Source organism: Thunnus maccoyii, chromosome 11 (assembly GCF_910596095.1).
Source record: "Thunnus maccoyii chromosome 11, fThuMac1.1, whole genome shotgun sequence".
Lineage (NCBI taxonomy): Eukaryota > Metazoa > Chordata > Actinopteri > Scombriformes > Scombridae > Thunnus > Thunnus maccoyii.
Genome location: NC_056543.1, coordinates 9,605,230 through 9,626,441, shown reverse-complemented (window position 1 = coordinate 9,626,441; position 21,212 = coordinate 9,605,230). Strand labels below are relative to the sequence as shown.

Here is a 21,212-nt window from a genome sequence, read left to right as displayed (position 1 = left end):
AATCCTATGTGGCACGATCTTTATCATTTAATTTTTAAATCACATAAGCTATAAAACAAAACGTCAGCTTCCATGATTATAGTAGCTGAAGTTACTGATGATCAGTAGCTGTTATATAATCGCATTTCATCAGGTTGGATCTTCTTATTACTTTATTAAAACTGGCTAATTAAAATCCTATCTTTAATAAAGAGATAGCTAGCACTGCAGATTATGGTTTACAATATTTTAATACAATTATGCTAATCACATCTTCCCTCATCCTCACCTAGGGTGTGGGTGATTTAATTGTCACTTCACTCTTATTACGTCTGATTTTGTTTAACTAATAACACTCCAAATCACTTCCTCTAAAGAATAAGATGTAATAAGAAGCTTTGTTTTGGTGAAAGCCGCTACGTCTGTTTAGCAGACACAAAAGGCAGTTTGACACAACGTGAGCTCTATGCCCAGTCCCTCTTCTCTGCCTTGTTACCTTGGAGACAAAGGGACCAATAACACTTTGGCACTGGTATTCATTAATAAATCACTGAGACCAAAGTTATGACTAATTGATCAATGTAAACGAAGGGAAGAGGTGGAACTCACAGCAAATCCGAAGGCTGACGCGCTGTGTCTCATGAACGATACAGCTGTGGAGAGAGAGAGAGAGAGAGAGAGAGAGAGCAGTTAGTGCTGACTGATTAGTTTTCAGACTTCAAGGTGTCTTCGTCTGACATATGGGTAGGGTTAGGATGTCTGTCATTTGACTGACTATAACATACTATTCACGTTGATGTCATAGTAACCGTTTGCATAAACAGTTATCTATTCATACAATACATCATGTATAACAGACATCTTATGTTATGTGTATATATATATATATATATATATATATGTATGTTATGCAGAAAAAAACAAAAAAAACCCACAGTTCCCCTCAGCTCTACAGAGTGTTTTAGTGTCTTTCAGCTCACTGTTCTGGTTTTAAAGCCAGCAACTCTACTGTTTTGGTTCAGTCTCACAGCTCTCATCAGTCTTATTTCAAACTGCAGCAGGCAGCTGTTTTCTATGGTGGCCCCTGAGGAAAAGCACACGCAAGAGTGAAAGCACATTAAGCAACATTAAGAGAAATGTGCTCCAAATCCAGAGCTACAAATACCAAAACACATACAAAACTGCCCTTAGCAGCCTGGAGCATTTCCATTGTAGCGATTAGCTTTGTAGAATTTTTTTTTGTTGTGGTTGTTGCATATTTTTTTCCCTTTTTGTATGTGTTGTATTTGTAGCAATTCTTGATTTGGAGCACATTTCCCTTTCACTCCTGTATTTGCTTTGTCCTTAGGGGCCAACGTAGCTTTCAGCAATGACTACACACACCGTACACTACCCGTCCCCAGTACCCATCACCAGTCAGCAGGCAAAGTTAGTATGTAGCTAAAAAGCTAGATATTTCCCTTGGTTGGGGCAGGCAAGACTGAGCTAAAAGAAGATGAAATTATTCATATCTACAAATGAATACTACAGTAAAGTTGCTCTGTGTCTGCTGGATGTGTAAATAGGCAATTCTTTGCCAACACATTCGACATAACAACTTTAATGTTTAATGTAATATGTTGACGTTGTGTTTGCAGTTTGTTTCTTGGCCCCCAAATGGCCAAAAAAAATAAATAAATAAATAAATAAAAAATCTGCTTTAAGTTCTTCTCGCTGAGTGTACAACAAGAAATATACGCATGATAAAGTTTACGAATATCAAAAGAAAAAATTCTCAGCACTAGTAAATAATACAAAACAAAGCATATATCAAATATAGACTAATAAAATGCTAAATGTGTGTTAACAGTGTTTTTGTTGGTAGATAATTCATATTAGCAGCTTGCCATAAGTAAGACTAATTACTCCCATGATTAAACCCACAACATTTATTAACACAACAGTGGCATTAAGGTTGAAAGTTAAGTATAAGTAAATGTTTTTCTGTTATAAAAACATTTAATAAGAACCTAGTGATGCCTGGTTAGATGCTTGAAGGTTTCATGAAAGGCACAGCAACTACAATCATTCTTGCTCCCGTTGGCTATTTTGCCCTTCTGACCGTCCTCTTTCTCTCTCTATCTCTCTACCCCTGTGTTTTCAGGACAGAGTCTCAGGGGACACCATATCGGCAGTTAAATCACCATGGTAACAGGAGGTTTGAGGGCATGCTGGGAGTTGGTTTGAACTCAACAGAGCTTTCATCTTCTTCCTCTCTCTCTCTCTCTCTCTATTTCTCCTCCCTTCATTCTTTGTCTTTGTTGCCCTCTTCTTCTGAAATCCCTTTTCTCTCAGATTCTGATTTCCTTTGGCGAGTATCTCTTACTTTCTTTCCTCATCCTCCGTATATTTGTGTCTCTTGTCAAATTTTGAGTGGTGGGCTGCTTTGTCTTTTACCTCACTGCAGCAGCGGCAGGTATGGTGTGACGTTGCATTTTGCCTGGATACACAACTTTTCAATTCTTTTGATGCTTACAGTATGTGAAAGAGAGCATTTTCAGCTGTAACTTAAGTAATGAAAAGGGAGAAGAGAGCTGAACAGGAGAAAAAAAAACAATGATGGAAAGAAGGTAAAAAAAGAGAGTGCAGAGGTGAGGACAGTCTCAGCCAGAACCCTGATACAAGACAGCTGGCACTAGTCAGGCTGGCTGTGTAACACATGACAGCCCGCACACACTCACAAATACACATATGCTGTCTCTGTGTGTCGCTTTGTCCAGGAGAGCATCACCCAGAGTCGCCCTCTTCCCCTCTTGTACAAACTCTCTCACCCTCTCTAACACACAGAGGGTGGGCTGAATCTCTTGGAGCGCCACCAGGCCTCCGACCCATCTGGAGAGTCAAGACACTGAACCGAACACAGAGTGTGTCTGCTTTTACCCATGAGTCATAGCACTGACTCAAGAACCAAACACAAAGAAATCAGACAAGCAGTACTTTACTGCACTTTTGTCACAATGCTTTAACATATTTTGTTTTGTCAAATTAAGGTGTGAACTGCTTGCTGCAGGTAAGATTAGCCAACATTTAATAACAGGCAATGCAGTTTAACATTGCAAGACAGCTGATCAATAAACTTTATTAGGTTTCAGTACTATGAATGTACTGTTGGACTGTGCATGTCTGGGCTCCAGCAAAGAACAAATGAGTTAATTATCAGTAACGAGCAACAAAGACATGCTTTATTTATGTTGAGATCCTTTGTTACCAAAAGAGAACACAAGCACATAGATGACTTTGGATACACATAAAATATTTGTAAGTAGGATGAGTTCATTGTTAGTTTGGCTCTGCGCATGAGATTTGTTGACAGTAAGAAAAATATCAACGGCCAAATTCTAATAATGATTCAAGAGCCTATTTTTTTCGTAGACACTGTATTCTAAAACCAAATATCATTTCTTATCTATTGTAAAAACTCAGCCCCAATACGTCTAAAATACTTCAAGGAGCAATATGTCTGTTGTTGGGTTCACATAGTATATTAAAAGTCCTAATACCACCAACAATAGTGTCTCACTACATTAGCAAAGAGTAAAGTATCAAGGAAATTTATATTTCTACACCAACTAATAGCATAAAAGAAAGATAATCTGGATTTCTGTCATTCTGATTTGAGCTAATCACATAGGCTTAATCTGCTGGCTGCGCTTTCTATAGTGTGTCTCACATCCAGCAACTCTCACACATTTCATGATCAGACTTGTTGGTGTACAACAAAGGTCACCAATTAACCATGGGCCACTTTTTTTCACAGTTTTTGTTTATTTCTTTCAATTAATTTAAAATTACATTGATTTATAACACCGTTAAAGGTTGTATCTGAGAGCAGATGTCATTTTTTTCCCCATTAGTAAGTGATTGCTAACAGCTTATTTTTATACATATCTTATTAGTTATCCACACATATACAGTGGCCTGTTTCATTTATGAATTTATGGCTGATTAAAAGTTATTGTTGCCTTTAGGAAAAAATGGCATCAACACTTCCATTTCTGTTAAGACTGCCACCTATTTGTGTGTATGAAGAACACATCTGTTCTGGTCACATAGGCTAATGTTGTGTAATTAAAACAGTGTCATAATTCACACATTCAAATTTCATTTCTGGTAGGTGCATATTTCAAATAGCATGGTTTTAATGCCTCTCCTTGTGTGGGGGCAGTATCAGATGTATCAAAGATTATATTTATTGAGATTTACATAAACCTTGTATTTATTTTGTTATCTACAGTAGATTTGTGAAAGTATTCAGTTTTGGTGTAAACTCTGAAAGTCAAAACTTTTTACTGGAGGGCTGCATTTGACCCAGGGGCCACTATTTCCCTACCGCTGTTGTACACATTGGTAAAAATTATCGGTAAAAATTGGTAGACGAGCAACAAGACAGCGGTCACATGATACTTCGGCAGTCTGAGATCGGGATGAGGAGCAAAAAAATGTGATCAGGCAACACATCCTCATAACGAAATGACCACACAGGTTGATTGTACCTGCGCTCCAGAGCGACCCATAGGAGCATTTATAATATGCCGCCTCTATCGGCAGTAATCATAAAAAATAATTATGTTTTATGACATGACAACACTGTGTTTAAGGTCTGGTTGGGTTTAGGCACAAAAACCACTTGATTAGGATAAGGGAAAGATCATGGTTTGGGTTAAAATGATCACTTGAAATGTGGTGTGGGTTACGCAATCTTCATCGTCATGGCAACAGTAAACACCACAACGATCAAAGTTACGGTTTTTAAAAGAACTGTCCTGACTCACGATTGGAAACATTACACTAACTGTTGGTAACGCGACGCGAACAGTGGTCTCCTGCAGCTAAGTCCATTTTTTTGCCATCTAGCCTAGGAGGTGTCTAGCATGCATTCATCCGGCCAGCGCGGGAATGTCAAACACGGCACCAGATTAAAAGCTCCAGTATACTGTGAAATACAGAGAGAATGATCTTGCGATGAAAGGCTTAATCAGCATTGTGTGAACTCGTTTGGCAAGGGCTTGAATGTTCCAGACGTTCATTTATTATAAAAGTTCTACACTACAGGTTTAAGGTAGTATGGCTGTTTTGTAAGTCTCTGGTTTAGAGATCTAACCTGGACAACTATAATCCTGCTCTGGTGGGCTGTTGTTAATGCTTTATTTAAAATGTCTCCCTTTAAAAAAAAAAAGGATTAAGTAAACTAATGAATTCTCTTTCATTAGAGGTAAATCCAGTGATGAGGGGTAATTTGACTTCGAGGATAATTGGCTCTTAGGTCTAAAATCCTCCATGTGTGACTGTCTACATTCCAAGAGAGCCTCTGATATGAGACTTCAGAGCTGAAACTTGCTTGCTGAGAAGCACTCACCCATAAACTGTCATGGGTTTAACCTAGTTTTGTGTTTTTCATCCTGTTTAATGTGCTGGCACACCTCAAGAACACATAAATCTCCCAAGTCATGCCTACTAATGTTTAATTAGTAGAATATTTATATAGATGTTTATTTCCTTTACAGAAGAAAATTCAAATCTTGACGTAGTTTACAAATGTCGGTGATTAGTTTTGGTGATTTGTGCCAGAAAATTAAATAGCTCACACTGTGTATTCTGAAATAACAAGAACGATACAAAACTTTTTGTGCTTTTTTAAAATCACCGAAAACTCCTCAAGCTGCACGTAGGTCTAATAATTTACTAGATAACGGCAAAAAAAGAGAATAAACTAGCAGAAAAATATCAAATTAATTCTCTAGGGAAAATTTGGCAAGTTTTCTCTGAATTTCTCACTGTATAATAAATCGTTTATGTGACCCTCTCTGTCTTCAAAAGCAGTACAGTGAGTCAGCCAGAATGTTAATCAACACTTTCACTGAGGGTGCACTTTGAGCACACATGCACACGTTTTTTTTTTTTCTGCTATGTTTAAAATGTATTCAGTTCCAGAAAGAACAGATGTCCTCTCTCTCCTTCTGTGTCATCCGTCTAGAAACTCGGTAGGGAAGCATTTAAGACTCGTGTTCCTCAGCTTCATCACTTTAAGCTTATTGCTGCTTTAATTTAGCCCACGCCTGCCCAAATTTAAACATGTAGTTATTAAAGAACAGCAGTACAGTTATTATGTATACGGTCATCAGGCTAAAAACACTGAATTCTCCTTTTGTTTCCTGGAAAGCTTATTTGTTGTTCATTTTTCCAGTTTCTCAAGCTCATTCTGTTGTGCCAGCCGTCTGTGTGGTTACCGCCTGCCAGCAAATCGATGCCTCTCTCGGGGAGAGCAGACACTATTCGGTGTAACATCCTTTGGGTTGTTAGTTAATCAGGAAGGCAAGCATGCGTGACCAGTGCTAACAAGACTGGGGAAACAGGGGAGAAAAAGGAGAGAGTGGGAGGTGGCGCAAATGGAGTGGGAGAGAGAGGAAAGAGAAAGGGAGAATAGGAGACAAAAGAGAAAGAGTAGTTGAGAAATAGGTGGATGTGATAACCAAAGAGGGGCTGGAGGAGTAGAAGAGGGAGGCAGAAGTATAAGAAGATGAGGAGGAGCAAGAAGTAGGAAGGCACAAATGACAAGGAAGGGGAAACATGCAAATCTAGTGTGTGCTGTCTCCAAAACAACGGGTGTGTGCAAATATACTAAAAAGTGTACCCAAGTATCTGGGAGGTTTGTCAGTTCTTTGCCTTTATTGTGTTTCAATGCTAATCCTGGTGCTCATCAGCTTGGTTCATCAGTGTACAGCCGTCAAACACAAGCCCATAGTGTCTTTCTATTCTATTGTATTCTATTGAATTCATCTATTCTATTTTATGTTCCCAATAGTCCACTCAGATGTCCTGCCAACATCTGCATAGCTGTAGCAATGGTTACGACTTGGCAGCGGTAAACCCTAATTATCAGTGAGTTATGTAAGAGCGAGGCCAGTGCCAACACTTAACACCCATACTCTCTCTCTCCTCAGCGTTCACTTGGCACTGGTTATAAGCAGATGATAGATGAGGCGGCATCTGATCCGACATCAATTCCCGCACCAGATTTTGAACTGTTGGCGGTGCTTTTGTCATTTTTTGTCATTTATTTCCTGCAGTTTCTGGCACATCAAAGTCAGTAGAGACACAGATAATAGCAAAAAGTCACCCAGTGGTGGAAAGTACCTAATTACCTCTACTCGAGTGTTTTCATTGTATGCTTCAACATACAACCACACTACATTTCAGAGGAAACAGCGTATGATCATCTTATTAAAAGGATTCGTTCTTATGAATTAAACTACCCAGCAGTTCATAACAAAAGCAAAAATGAGCTCCAGCTCGACTAGCTAACTAACATTAAAATACTACTTACATGTAAATGAATCAATAATAGTAATCCACTGATTACTGATGTAAAATGTATCATAATATATCACTCTGAAAGGGGCCTTTCTGTGTAATGACTATTGTTACTTTTCATGCTTAAAGTGCACTTTGCTGATAATACTTATGTACTTTTACATGTGCAAGATCTTAAATGCAGGAATATTATTTGTAAAATATAATTTTTATGGGGTGGTATAGCTATTTTTACTTATGTAAAGGATATGAGTACTTCTTCCACATCTGCCCTCACCTATCGAAAAGAGTTTTAACTTACAGGGTGAGAAAGGCACCACCTTTTGTTATGTTAAACATAAGAGTCAAGGATGAGGTTAGGTTAGGTTCAGGGAGAACGAGGAATGATGTGCCAACTTTACATAAAAAGTAAATCATGTACAGTAGCCTTAAATGAGATAGATAGTAAAGTATCTGAACCACTGCAATGATGTTACTGTCTGTACTGGTCAAGGCTGGCGAGGTAGGAGCACTATAAGGTTATAACCAGTCATTATCAGTATGATTGTTCAGTGTATAAAATGTCAGAAAATAGTGAAAAAAAAAAAAATAAAAAAAAATAAAAAATAATAATAATAATAATAATAATAATAATAATTCCCCTTGTTTTGTCCGACCAACAGTCAAAAACCCTAACGACGTTGAGTTTATCCTCATCTAAAACCATAAAAACTAGCAAATATTCACATTTAAGAGGCTAGTGCCAGTGATTATTTGGGCATTTTTGCTCTTGAGTACTACCATGTATAGTGGGGGTCAATGGGGACCCAAAAAGAAATTTCTGGGGCTCCATATGAGGTTAATCCAGTCATGATACTGGTTTTTCAACAGCTCTTAAACTAAAATTAGTCTTTACAGTTAAACCCCTATAGTTTTCACTGTGTGCTATGGTTATGAATGACTACAACTGGCCTAAAACTAATAATGAAATAAAAATATTACTGAATCAGGGGCGGATATACCAGGGTGGCACGAGGTGGCAGCTGCCACTCCTACAAAATGCCTTGACACCCAAGTTTTGGGCAATCTAATTCAAATATATATATATATACTGTATGAAAATGTGTGGCTTGTTGGAAATTTACAAGAGCGAAACTTTGATGTCCGAGTTCAAGCGAATGCAGCAAGAGATGACGCCAGGCGCCATTAGCCGTTCCTGCAATGGGCAGCAGTTCTGTTTTCTCCCGACCTCGGCAGCTTTCTGCGCAACCTCTCCTGGTCCCGGGCCGCACACAACGACTACTAATGGCTTTTTTTCCTACTAAATATGTGTGTAGGGTTGCCAGCTTCCACTTGTAGAAATACAGAATGGCCACAGATGGATAGTGGCGGGGGTTGTTTTGTTGAAGTGTGTTTTGTTTAGTAATAGTGTCTCATATGAGGGACAAATAAAACCTGACTAAACACAAATATTCACTGGTGCTTATGTGCGTCTCCTGCATCTACCAGCATCTCTGAAACTGTTCATTCTGCAGACAAACATCCAAATTTCAGATAAGTCATGCGAGTGAAATGTACAAAAGCACCCAGTGTAAAAAACACTAAAGTCATTCACTTTAAGCCCCAAACAAAGAGCCACATTAGTCACCATCACATGAGTTACCCTTTACTTAACACTACAGATGTAATCCCTCCTCTGACCACAATGTGGGTTGCAATGGCAGAGTGGCACTGTCCCTATTTCTACTCATTGACTTCATGGGAAGTCAAGAAGAAGAAGCAGTGACTCACTGACTAACTTTGTTGAAAACTTAAGACAAAATAAAAGATATTTGTTTTTTTGTTTTTTTTTATGTTTCTGGTGAGTGAAACTCACAAGGATTTTCTTTGTTCAGGCTGATATTCATCTGCTGGCCTTCAATAAGTTTGTTCCTGGCATTGATTCAGCTGTTTCTCTGCTGTGGAACTGGATGAACGGTAAGAGACAATGTTGATTTATCTCCGAATGTTTGCCTTTTACCTCCACCTGAGCAGTCGTATTCATAACGTAACATTATTGATAATCTCTCCACGCAATAACATTGGTAATATTAATTGGTAATAACAACAAGAAACACAACAACAAATGAACGTACTGCTCTGTCTCCTCTATTGGTAACGCAAAAGTACTCTAATAAGTTACTTTTATCAGTCGGTAATGCTTTAATGTAATGAGTTACTGTATTGTTGTGATGTAACAAGTTACTTTTAAAAGTAACACTGATGGAGTTTGTACTTTCACCACATTTTCAAACTGAAGCTCAGAGAAAAGGACTTTTGCCATTTTATCAGCATTACTGGATAAAAACTGGATATCTTGCATCATTGGCCACATAGGCTGAGTGATAGTCGTATGTTAAATTATTTAAAAACTGCCACATTTTAGATTTGGAAATAAAACAATTGATTTCTAATGCCACCTTTAAATATTTCTACTCAATGCTTTACTATTTTACTGCACCACAATAATGTAATGTTTTTGAGTTAAAATATCTTCATTTGGAGACTTTTCCCGGCAAATATTGATATATGTGATTGTTTGTGATTAAATCAGCATATATTTCTACTACCCCTTAAAGCCTCCATGCCACCCTCTTGCCACCCCATAAATATTTTCCTAGATCCGCCCCTGTACCAAAATCCACACTGACAAACTGGACTCATGATTGTGTTATTGTCTAATTAATTATTGTCTGCCAACAGGTACAGTTAATCCAGACAGATGAACTGCTTTCCATTCAGTCACTCATCAAACCACCCTCCCTGTTGACTGTATGAAAAAACAGAGTCCATATCGAATTAGTAGAATCATTTGCAGCCAAACAGAAATGTAATTACATCCACCTCTCTGTTCCTCAAGGGCAAGAGCTCAATTCAGGGATGTGAAATTCAATTACATTATGATGAGCAAAGGAATAATCCTGGAGAAAGAGAATGGACAGAAGAGACAGAAAAAGAGGCAGACAGGGCTGTAGATAGACAGACAAACAGAGCTACAGAGTGAGACAGACTGTGGGTGAGAGAGAGACGGAGAAACTGTCAGAGTGAGAGATTAATAAAGAGAGAGAAAGAAATAAAGGGAGGAGGGTAGTGAGGAAGATTGTAGGAGCCACTCTTGCGCTGCCAATCAAGTGACTCTCTCAACTTTTGATCTAATCAGGTTGACTTATTTGTGTTAGTGCTCTAAAAAAAAAAGAAAAAAAAAACTCCCAATAGACACATTTCCTGAAGTTGAGGAAAACCACTTAGTGGTCCCAAGATGAGGGAAAGGATTCAGAGTGTTTGAAGGTTCACAAGCACTTCATTTTATTTCTGCGGTATGTGGTGACGGTGGTGGAGCTGTTATTTGCACAATGTAGTGATGAAAATGAGATGGTAAACAGAGGCAGGTAAGGAAGTAGAGGCAGGGAGACGAGCGAGAGAGCTGGACAGAGAAGAGATGAAGGAAAAGGAGAGTTTTAGAGAGCGGAGGAGGGGACACGGATGGATGAGAGCAGACAGTGGGGAGCAATTATGCATCATTTAAGATTGATTAAATAAGATTTTTATGCAAATACGCTTGTCAGTGCTGAAATTGTGCAACAGAGTTGCGATGAAATAGAACACCACATTGCCAAGATTTCTCTGGCGGAAAATCTGGACTGCAGGGAAGTTATTCACTGCTATTTTTGATTGCCAATGATCAAAGTGACCTAGTGCAGCTTTTTAAAGTTTTGATAGGTTAATTCAAATGGCTCATATTGAACATGAAAAGAGAATAATGATTTGTAAAAAATATTGGAATTACCTGCAAATACTCCATGAATGTGTATAATCATATGATCCCATTTACATTTGTATCTTTGGCAGATCATACATGTAAATGCATCCAAGAAGCATTCAACATGGACTTTGGGGGCTGGTTTGAAACACATTCTAGCCAGATATCCACAAAGTGTAAATTCATCCATCTCACCAAGATGTAATCTTTATGCTCTCACTGTATCTACATCTGTGGAAATCATCTATAAAAGATCTGTCCCCTGTGATAACTGGAGCTGAAGTAACATTTAAAAAGCTGTCATTCTTTCTTCCTCATTAAAGCCACAAGACAAAGCGGCTCCAACAATTTCCATACACACATGCACTGAGCTGCTGTAGCACTTATTTGATCTCTGATCAGTGCAACTGCTGAGAGATATTTGCGGTGATGGAGCAGCATGAATGAGAGTCCTTGCAGACTAAAAACTTTTGTCTCTCTCATACTTCATTAATATGATTCATCTATGTGTTAGTTGATGCATACAGTAGCTATTAGCGTTCTAGCTAAACTGCTATTTCTTCTGATGAGTAAAGTAGACTGAGTTGTGCAAGACAAGTGTAGATGGGCAGTATGTGTCAGGGTGTACAAACCCATTACCAAGTGTGTGTGTGTGCGTTTCTGCATGTGTGTGTGTGTGTCTTAAATTGCTGGTTGCTCTCCACTGGGGCAGGGAGTTAACACAAAGGCTTTCAGGATGTTACTTCCTCATTAATTAGTGGCTCTAAAAGTGGCATACATACACTCCCCCTGATAGCCACACACACACACACTGGTACACACACAAAAACAAGCTGACAACAGCAACAAACACTTGTACACACACAAAAAATAAGACCATTAAGAAAAAAGCTATAATACTACAACTTGAGTATAGAACACACGTAAAGCTAGATAGATAGATAGATAGATAGATAGATAGATAGATAGATACTGTATTTATCCCAAAGGGACATTAAAACACATGGCATCACCACCACACATACAGATAAACACAATCTTTGCCCCCTCAGCAGACACATCCAACATGGCTGCAGCCGTTTGCTCAGCTGCAAAATATTGTGTTTAATAATTCAGGATCCACTGCTGAGCTTGGCTCAGCTCTGCACCGCGCCTCACACTCTGGCTGAGTCCACCCTGCAGAAAACCCTAATGGGACGCTTCCTCTCTCCTCTCCCCCTCCCCTCCTTCCTCCCTCTTTCCAACCTCCCCCTTTTTTTCTGTCCTCCTTTCTCTCTGTTCCCTGTGGGTGGCCGTCTCGGTCCCCTTTTTCCCTGTCTTTCTCTCTGTCCTCCTTGGTGCAGTTGTTAATCCTCCCATCTTTTTCTCTACTTCACCCCACTTTTGTTTTACCGTTTATCATCCTCTCTCCCTTGCTCTTTTTGCGCTCTCCTACCACACCCTATCTGTTTCAGTCCCCTTCATTTTGCTTCTTAATCTATCTTCCATCCCCTCACTCCTCTTCTTTCCTACATTAACACCCCTATAGTCCTAAAACCCTCTATATCCTCCACCATTTTACCCTCCCTTGAATGGCCTCCCTCGCTCCTACGCTCCCTCAGCCCTCTCCCCTCACAGTGGCCCAGCAGTATTGATTTCTAGCAGGGCAGAATTGCAGTCGATGGGCACAGCGAGGGGGGTTGCCATCTGTGAGAGGCTTGGCACTAGGGACTCACCGGGGTTCGTGCAGAGATTAGGACAAACACACGGCTGATTTGACTAATGCTTCCTACACACCTGCAGGTTTTAAAGAGCTTCATTCTGGAAACGTTTTAACAGTATAGGAAACCATGAGTGGAGTTCTACATCAGGGGTTGTCACTCTGCTCATATCAGTGCTGCATCTTCTGTTGCACCAGGTAAAAGTAGAGTAATATACTTATATAAATAATAAAGCACACAAGGTTCATTATTAATCACATTTTTCAATATAATGCTTCACAATTTGGCAGGAATTACAGTTCAGCAAAACCCAGCAGAGTCATAAACGGGTTATGTTGGTATGAAAGTAATTTCTACTGACTATTCATTTTCTGTTAATTTCCTCACAGCAGGAAGATTTACTGTGATGCTGCTAGCTAAAGGATATCTTGTGGCGACCAGTGTGACAGTATTATGAGGAAATTATTAGCGGCAGACAAAATACTTTTCAAGGTCCTGACTGCTGTTGTGTTCAGCTGCATCACAGTGGCAACCAGTGCAGTACTTCAGCTGAAGGCAGGTATTAGTTTCTCTTAGAATTTGAAGGATGACCGAATTGTTTGTCGGAAGGATAATCTAACTAAAAATGACTGTGGTTTATTTTCTCTGGCTTCTAGAGTAGTTTACACACTAGGATTCAGTCATTTATTGTAATTCAATACAGGGACAGAGCAAGGTTATATCATACAGCCAAGTGGCATCATATATCAGAAGTTGTGATTGCGTTCTTTTCGCTTTCATTTATACATGTCTTGTTTAAATGCAGCTTTCTCAAGGAGGATAATCTACTATGTAAATGATGCCAAAAATATAAAAATGTAACATGGCTGTCTGTGCCTCGCTGTCCTCATTACAATATGACATAAACAACATCTATGAATCCCTGTGGATTTTAAAGCAAGTGCAAATGAACATAAAAGCTTCAATCATAAAAGTATTCTAGGCCAAAACGCTGCTTTATTTAGGTTTGTATGTGTCATAAAATTTAAAAAATGAACTTCAAGTTGTAGTTCAAGGCAAAACTGAGAAAGAGACTGAAGCGGATCTTATTCAAAGACATCTCAATTCATGAACACACACATCAAAGAAGCTCTGCCTAAATTATATAACATTTCATTGAAAAGATTTTGTGCAGAAATGATGAATGAATTTCTTGATTCATCGTTCGTTTTTTTCCAAGGCAGAAATAAAAGATGCCTCGAATGAGTAAAGTCACAAATGAGCATGAACTGGAAAATACAAATACAAAATCCAATATATTCAAATACTTTCAAAATGTTTTCTCTTCCCATTCCAACTCAGTGTTACTGTTCTGGCCAAACATTTACAGAGATACAATTGTAGAGCTGAAGGAACTCCCTTGAGCTCAAGTCTCTGACCACACTGAGCCTCCAACTGTGAAAACTGCAGATTTCTACAGTAAATAGACCCTTTTGGGTTTTGTTTTTGTTTTCTGGGGTTTTTTTTTTAGGAAAAAACCCATAAATATGATGCTGTTCAGTATCCAATTTGGACATCTTTCACTAATGCTGGACCAGTTGACCACAGAAGATAGTTGACTACAAAAGAAAAACTGAGAAATGGTGGAATTTTCAGATACAGGATACAAAGAATAATATGACAACTAGATTTCAACCATGTACAGATAGACAGAAAACTAAAACGTATACCGTTTACATGCAGTATTCAATGTTGCAATGTTTTGCACATAGAAAATTTCCTCCCTTATGCACAAGCAAAAATGAAGACCATGTGGTACGGTAAGGGTTCCGAAATAAACGAGTAAGTGGACTTTGAGTTGAAATTGCTTTTTAAACTGACCTATCAAGCTCAATTTTTATGAACATGGTTAAGATGTCTTAGAAGTGTTCATAATCATGGAAAGTTCAGACATCTTCGGGTACAAGGAAACTAAGCAAAATCTGCTGATGAGGGCCTTGTGAAAAGCTCCAAAACAAGTGGACCTTGAGTTGAGATTGTTTTGTCAAGTAGCCTTGCAGTTTGAAGAATATAACAGTAAAATATACAACAGATTAAAACCAACTCCAGTCTCCCAAACATCTCCTCTAAACCAGATGTATATCCATAGCAGCATGTCAGCAGTACAGTCAGCAGTCCTCCATCTGTCTACACTGAATCTGTTCATCCATAGTGCTGATGTACACTTATAAGTGTTTTGACAGTACTCACAGCTCAATATAACAATAACTGCAGGACTCTATGTAGTGATAAAAAAGCCTAAAGAGAGATTTCACGTCACAGTAAGGTGCATTGAGTAGAGACGGTGCAACTATACTCTCTTTTATCACTGTGCACAACATTAGCTGCATCATTATACATCATTATTTAACTAATAAACTAATTTTAAAAGGCCTTTTCACACTGTTTACCTTTTTACCCTTCTTTCTTTCTCCAAATTTCTTGTCAGAAAGCAACTTCTCCCCCAACTCTGTTGTTTGTGATTTATTTGAATGCCTGTATGTAACAGCCCTTATACATTCCCATTTAATTATAACAAACAAACAAACAAACCCAAGTATAGTGTTGTGAGTACTTCCTCGGGGTCCGTCAGAGCTCCAGCTGGCAGCATAGAATAATCACCCCACTGTTGACTGTTTACCTAACTAATTTATTTGCTTTGATATGTTTCAAGACTTCCAGCGGCACAGTGAGCGATAATTAGCCGAAATCATGCCACTTCAGTATCCCAAACTAGACAGCTGCTGACCTGTGTTTAAACAGTTTCACTACGGTGTGAGTGGGTGGTAACCAAATTGGCCACTGAGGCACAAAGTCAGATACGCAGTCTACACCACATGAGGTTCACACTAGTGTTAGGAGACCAAATGAACAACACACACACACGAACACGCAGAAAAACACGGACTACTGGCATTAAATATTTTGCTTATGGCAGAATGGATTCACCTGAGTCTGATGTCTGACTGCTATCGTTTCCAGCCCTGCAGTGAGTCGTGCCAGACACCTGAGCCTCTAGACTACCCCTCTCTCTCTCTGTATATGCGCTTGAGCAACAGTACTTAAGCAGGCACTTTTTGTATCACAGCCTTCAATTTCAACAACATCTCAGCCTCTAGCCTTTTTTACATTTTTCGTCTATGTTGCAGAAAAAAATTTAAGATACAATGAGTTGTACAAATGTTTCTCTGTTACAAGTGACAAGGGTCAATGTTTTGAAATGTCACACTGTCAGACATTGCAAAGTGTTTCGCTTTTAACTGCAAGTTCTTAACTAAAGATGATGATGCTCGTCACCCTCAAATATTATGAAACTGTTACTACTCAAAGTCCATCAGGCTACATTTAAAGGGGGATATTATGCACATTTCCATGTCTATATTTATATTCTGGGTCATTCCTGATGAGCCCCCTCTGTTCTGATTGGTTGAGCTTTGGCTCGGCCAACTTCCATCAACTCCAGAGGCTACGTAAACAAACAGTAGAGGATTTCACTTTTTTTCTGGTTCTTTACTTGAAATGGAAACTTCTCAAATACCTCCATACATGTTTGAGCCCAAATCCGATAAGAAATATGCGATAGGACGATGTGAACAACTGGTGGAACAACCTTAGCAACAAAGGCTATGGAACAGACGGCCAATTGTAGGCATGTACCAACAATCTGACGTCATCCACAAGAAGGAAGTAGAGGTAACATTGCAAACGAAGCCCTGGCTTTTGACTTTCAGGGTGCATTTTTATATACGTTCACCTCATGTTTTGGAACTTTGACCGTCTTTAACATAGACACTCAACATCAAACAGTATAAAAATAACAAAATCAAAAAAAGCATAAGTCACCTTTAAAAACAAGTTTTATTTTTATTTTCATCTCAGCTAAATGCTCATATGAGCTCTTGTGGAATGCACTTACAAATGGCATTATTTGTCATTTATGCATGGATCCTTTGAAAAAGAAATTTATTATTTGGCAAGTTAGATAGAGGACACCATCATGTTTAAAATCTAAAAAATTCTAAGATTTGTCTTTCTCTTTCCTTACTTTTACTTTGAGGACTCAGTGGAGATCCAGGGACAATTTGTTGACTTACAAATATTCTCCAATGTCTTAGGGGCGCTGTCTTGCCAGTTTTATACTCAGTTTAATACTCTGATTCTCTCATAGTCTGAATGCCTGCAGCCATACAGAGTATAATGAAGTGATGACATCAGTATTTCCCCATTAAAAATTAACATTCATTCATTTTCTGTTTACTTAGTTACACAAAACAGAAAGAAACCATGAAATGTGATAGAGACAGGTGTTAAGACTAGCCCTACTGTTCAGTATGTAGATCTCTCTGACCTTGAGGAGGTGCTGATTCAGACATAACTAAAGTGAGGGTTCATTTTCAGCACATAGAGAAATCGAGGCAGAAAAAGAAACATGAGAAACTGACAACAGAGTGATTTGTGGGTGTGTTTTTGCGAAAATGTGATTTTTTTCTTTTTTTTTACCTATGCATCCTTATGCATGACTTTGCATGCATATGAAGAGTAAAAAGACAAGATAGTGAGGCAGACAGCGTTTTGTTTTTGTTTATGAAGGCTTCAGTTCTTATCAAATCACAGTGCAAGTCTTCTCTGCATCTGTGGCCACAACACAGTTACTCCTAAACTCTGTGGAGACTGTTCTGCATAATCAAATTGAGACACAGACAGACTGAAATCCCTGAGACACTTACACAAGTGGCCACACGATAGTAGACACACACACACACACACACACACACACACACATGCACACGCACGCACACGCACGAACACACTGTGGCCTCTGAAAAGAGGTTGCCATTAAAGATAACTTCAGCTGTCAAACACCAATTACTGTGATGTTTTTTCATGATAGGCATCAAAATCACAGTGGTTGAAAGAAATATTTGGCATCTGATCATTTTCTGTTTACAGCTGAGTGAACTCTCATCTACTGTAAGTGTGTGCCTCTGTGGAGTCTGTGTCTGTAACGTAGCCATGCAATCAAAAGCAACAGAGAACAAGAGGCAAATACTGTTGTAATTCAGTCAAAGAAAACACAAGAACTCACTAAAAACCACTCAGAAATACTGGGATCCAATGGTTGCACTCACATCCTAACCCAGACCACATCTACCCCACCTTAAAGGGGACGAATCATCTATAGTTATATTCTGGGGCTCTATTAGTATATCTTTGCATGATTTACAGTTAAAAAAAACCTCCGTATTTATCTTATACTTGCTCTTTATGCAGCCCCCTGAGTTCATCCTTTTTAGCTCCTGTCTCTTTATGGTCCCACTCCCAATGAGCCCACTCTGCTCTGATTGACCAGCTTTCAGGAAGTCTGCCCCTTGGCAGACTTCTGGCGGTTCTGGAGGCTACATAAACAAACATTAGTAGTAGGATTTCACTTATTTTCCTCATCTTTATTCAAAATGGAAACTTTCCGTACCGAAATATGCATGTGGACGTGTACACCCCATGGAACGACCTTTGCGACAAAAAATAACCCTTCACACTGCATCGAACCCATCTCTACAACAGTGTTTTTCCTGCAAAAATTACCCTCTGCATTTAGCTTCAATGCAACAATTATGTAAAATCTGAGACTACAGAAACTATATGGGCTAAATACTGACATTTATAAAACAAACCAAGACATGTCAGTCCTGTTAATATTCATTCCCGCTTTTGACTTTTGTTAAAAGAGCACACTTTAATAGCTTCTATTGCATCTTTCAATCCTCAGCATTAAAATTAGAATCTTTCTCATTCCCCCTGCTGTTCTCTCGCTATGACATGTAATATAAATAAACCTGAAAACCAAACACACCACCAGCCGCTAATCAGAGTCACAGTGATTCATTTATCACAACATCTTTTTTTTTTCTGCTTTTCCAGACTTGAAAACAACAAGCTTACTTCAGTTAGAAGCCATGTGAGTTGTTGAAAGGAGGGGTAAAATACCTCAGTGGATACTCACTGGGTTTTTTTAATGAATGTGAGCTGTTTTGAAATTATTTTCTGGTTTATTTAGTCAGTATAAGAAATGTTCTGTCAAGGATGTTAAGAAAAAAGCTACAGCTGCAAAGATTACCCAAGCGTTACATCCAATCAAAATTTTAACCATCCGTTGGGGCTTTATGAATCACATACCATCAACTCATAATTGTGAATTTGTGAGTCCAGTCTGCAAACACATAATATCACTCATATCAAGCATACCAAAGTTGTCCTGATCTGGAAACATACAGTAGTGCCTTTTATGTCATCATTGGCAGTGGATGATGTAAGGACAAGCATTGTTTCTAGCTGAGGTGCCTCCCCAGACCAATCATTTTTCTGGTTATAATAATACATCCTACAAAAAAAGGGGGATTAAGAGTTTCTGGATGCACACTGTAACAAGCAGTCCTGTCATGACAACAGGCCTTGAGTTTCATCATTATTCACCATGGTAACAAGAGCACAGAAGGCACTGATAGGCTTCTCAGTTGAAAACATGATGTGATGTGTTGGATCCAGTAGTGTGTGGTAGCTGAGGAAAGTCAAACAAAACATAACAATGAAGATACTATATATTATATAGTGGGGGAAGGTGTTTTGCATCCAACAAATCCAACAACATACTGGAGTTAGGGATTAAGGTATGGAGGCAAAACTTCTCTTGTGATTCATCTGGCATCACGGCTCTGACTGAGCATCTCAGACATCTGTTTTGAAATATCCCACCAATTATCTTGTCTGAAAAAGGACTTGCCTTGAGAGGTTTATCCAACAGTGATTTCTAATGCTCAGTTTGAGGTTTCATGTTCACTGCAAAGCTAACCCACATTCACATGGAGCAGCTGCAGCCCGATTTCCACTCGTTCAGACAACCCAATACAGTTTCATCTTCTTTAAAAATGAATGAGGTGTGAGTCATGACCAGCAACTATTTCTGTCTATTTTGATTCTGTGCTGTCACTTTCTATTAGCCCTCATCTCTACTCCTTGAGAGAGTGAACAGTAGAAGACAGACAGCAGATGAAAGTGGTTTGTTTGGCTGTGAGTTGGTCATGTCACAGAGTAAAAAAAATAATTGAGGCACCTTTGAAAAGAAACTTTCGGCCCCCATTTTAGTTGCATCAGCATTAGATGTGATCAAAGGAATCCATATATTTGCATATATAGAACAAAATGATTGACAACTATTTGGTTTTAAGTGTGCTCAATAGTTTTTTGTAGTCCCAGGTGCAGTGTGGCCAAAGCACTACTGCAAGTGGTGATGAGCAACTTATACAGCATAAAACGACAACGATTAGCCGATTGCTCGATTAGTCAATCGACAGAAAATTAATTGGCAACGATTTTGATAGTTGAATAATTGTTTTAATCATTTTTTAAGGAAAAATGCCAAACATTTTCTGGTTCCAGCTTCTCAAATGTGATGATTTTAAGCTTTTCTGTCATACATGACAGTGAACTCAATCTTTAATCTTTGGGTGCTGGACATTTGAAGATATCACCTTGGGCTCTAAGAAAATTAGAACAGACAATTTTCACTATTTTCTGATATTTTATATACAAACAATTGAGAAAATAATAGGCAGATTAATCGATAATGAAAAGAATCCATAGTTGCAGCCCTATATGACATCTAATGGCAACAATCATCCTCCTGAATACTTGCCACAGCCAACTTGAACTTGAAACTATGCTTGATTGAATAAGGTGTCTGTTTAAATAACTCTGAACTTAACTTTTGTAACATCCCTCCCTCTCTCTCACACTTTTCATAGCTGGCATCCACTCTAAATATTTTCCTTCTTCTCATTTTGGCACCAAATTGACACCTTTTTGGCATTGCTTTGATTACAAAAATTACGTACAATATGGCATCAATGTAGATCAGTGACCAACACGAGCACATAAAGGCAAAATACATCTGCGGGGCAGCCACAGCTAGTGTTTCTATAAAATAGACTGTAAGAACCATATGTTGTGGTTATTCATCAGAGATGTAACTGAGACACTTGAAAGCAAGGTAAAGAAGTGAAGTCATGAATGCAAGAGACACAAACAGCAACAAGGGATTAGTATTCATAAAAACACGTCATCTTTATCTTCTAATATTACAGCAACGATGATGATTTCCTCCCTTCTCCCACTACAAACACAAGAGGAAAACACAAAGTAAAAAGAGACAGAAAGGAATGTTTTCCAACTGCTGGCTATTGATATAACTATTGAAAGTTGTTTTAGTGCAATACCAAACCAACCCTTTTGTGTGCAACAAGAGTCAGTATCAATCTCACTAGAGGAGCAAAAACAGTCTAACATGCTTGAAATTGATTGGCACATATGAGACAAGGAACAGGGAGGAAGTG

At 38.7% G+C, this 21,212-nt stretch overlaps 1 protein-coding gene across 1 annotated transcript in view; it reads right to left on the bottom strand.

Moving 5' to 3' along the window:
• The window catches only part of tmem163a (transmembrane protein 163a), a 68,185-nt gene that overhangs the window by 18,046 nt on the left and 28,927 nt on the right, over positions 1–21,212 (bottom strand). The window contains exon 3 of the mRNA XM_042425382.1: positions 589–632. Within this exon, the coding sequence (XP_042281316.1) occupies positions 589–632 (44 nt within the window). The remainder of the gene's footprint in view (positions 1–588; positions 633–21,212) is intronic.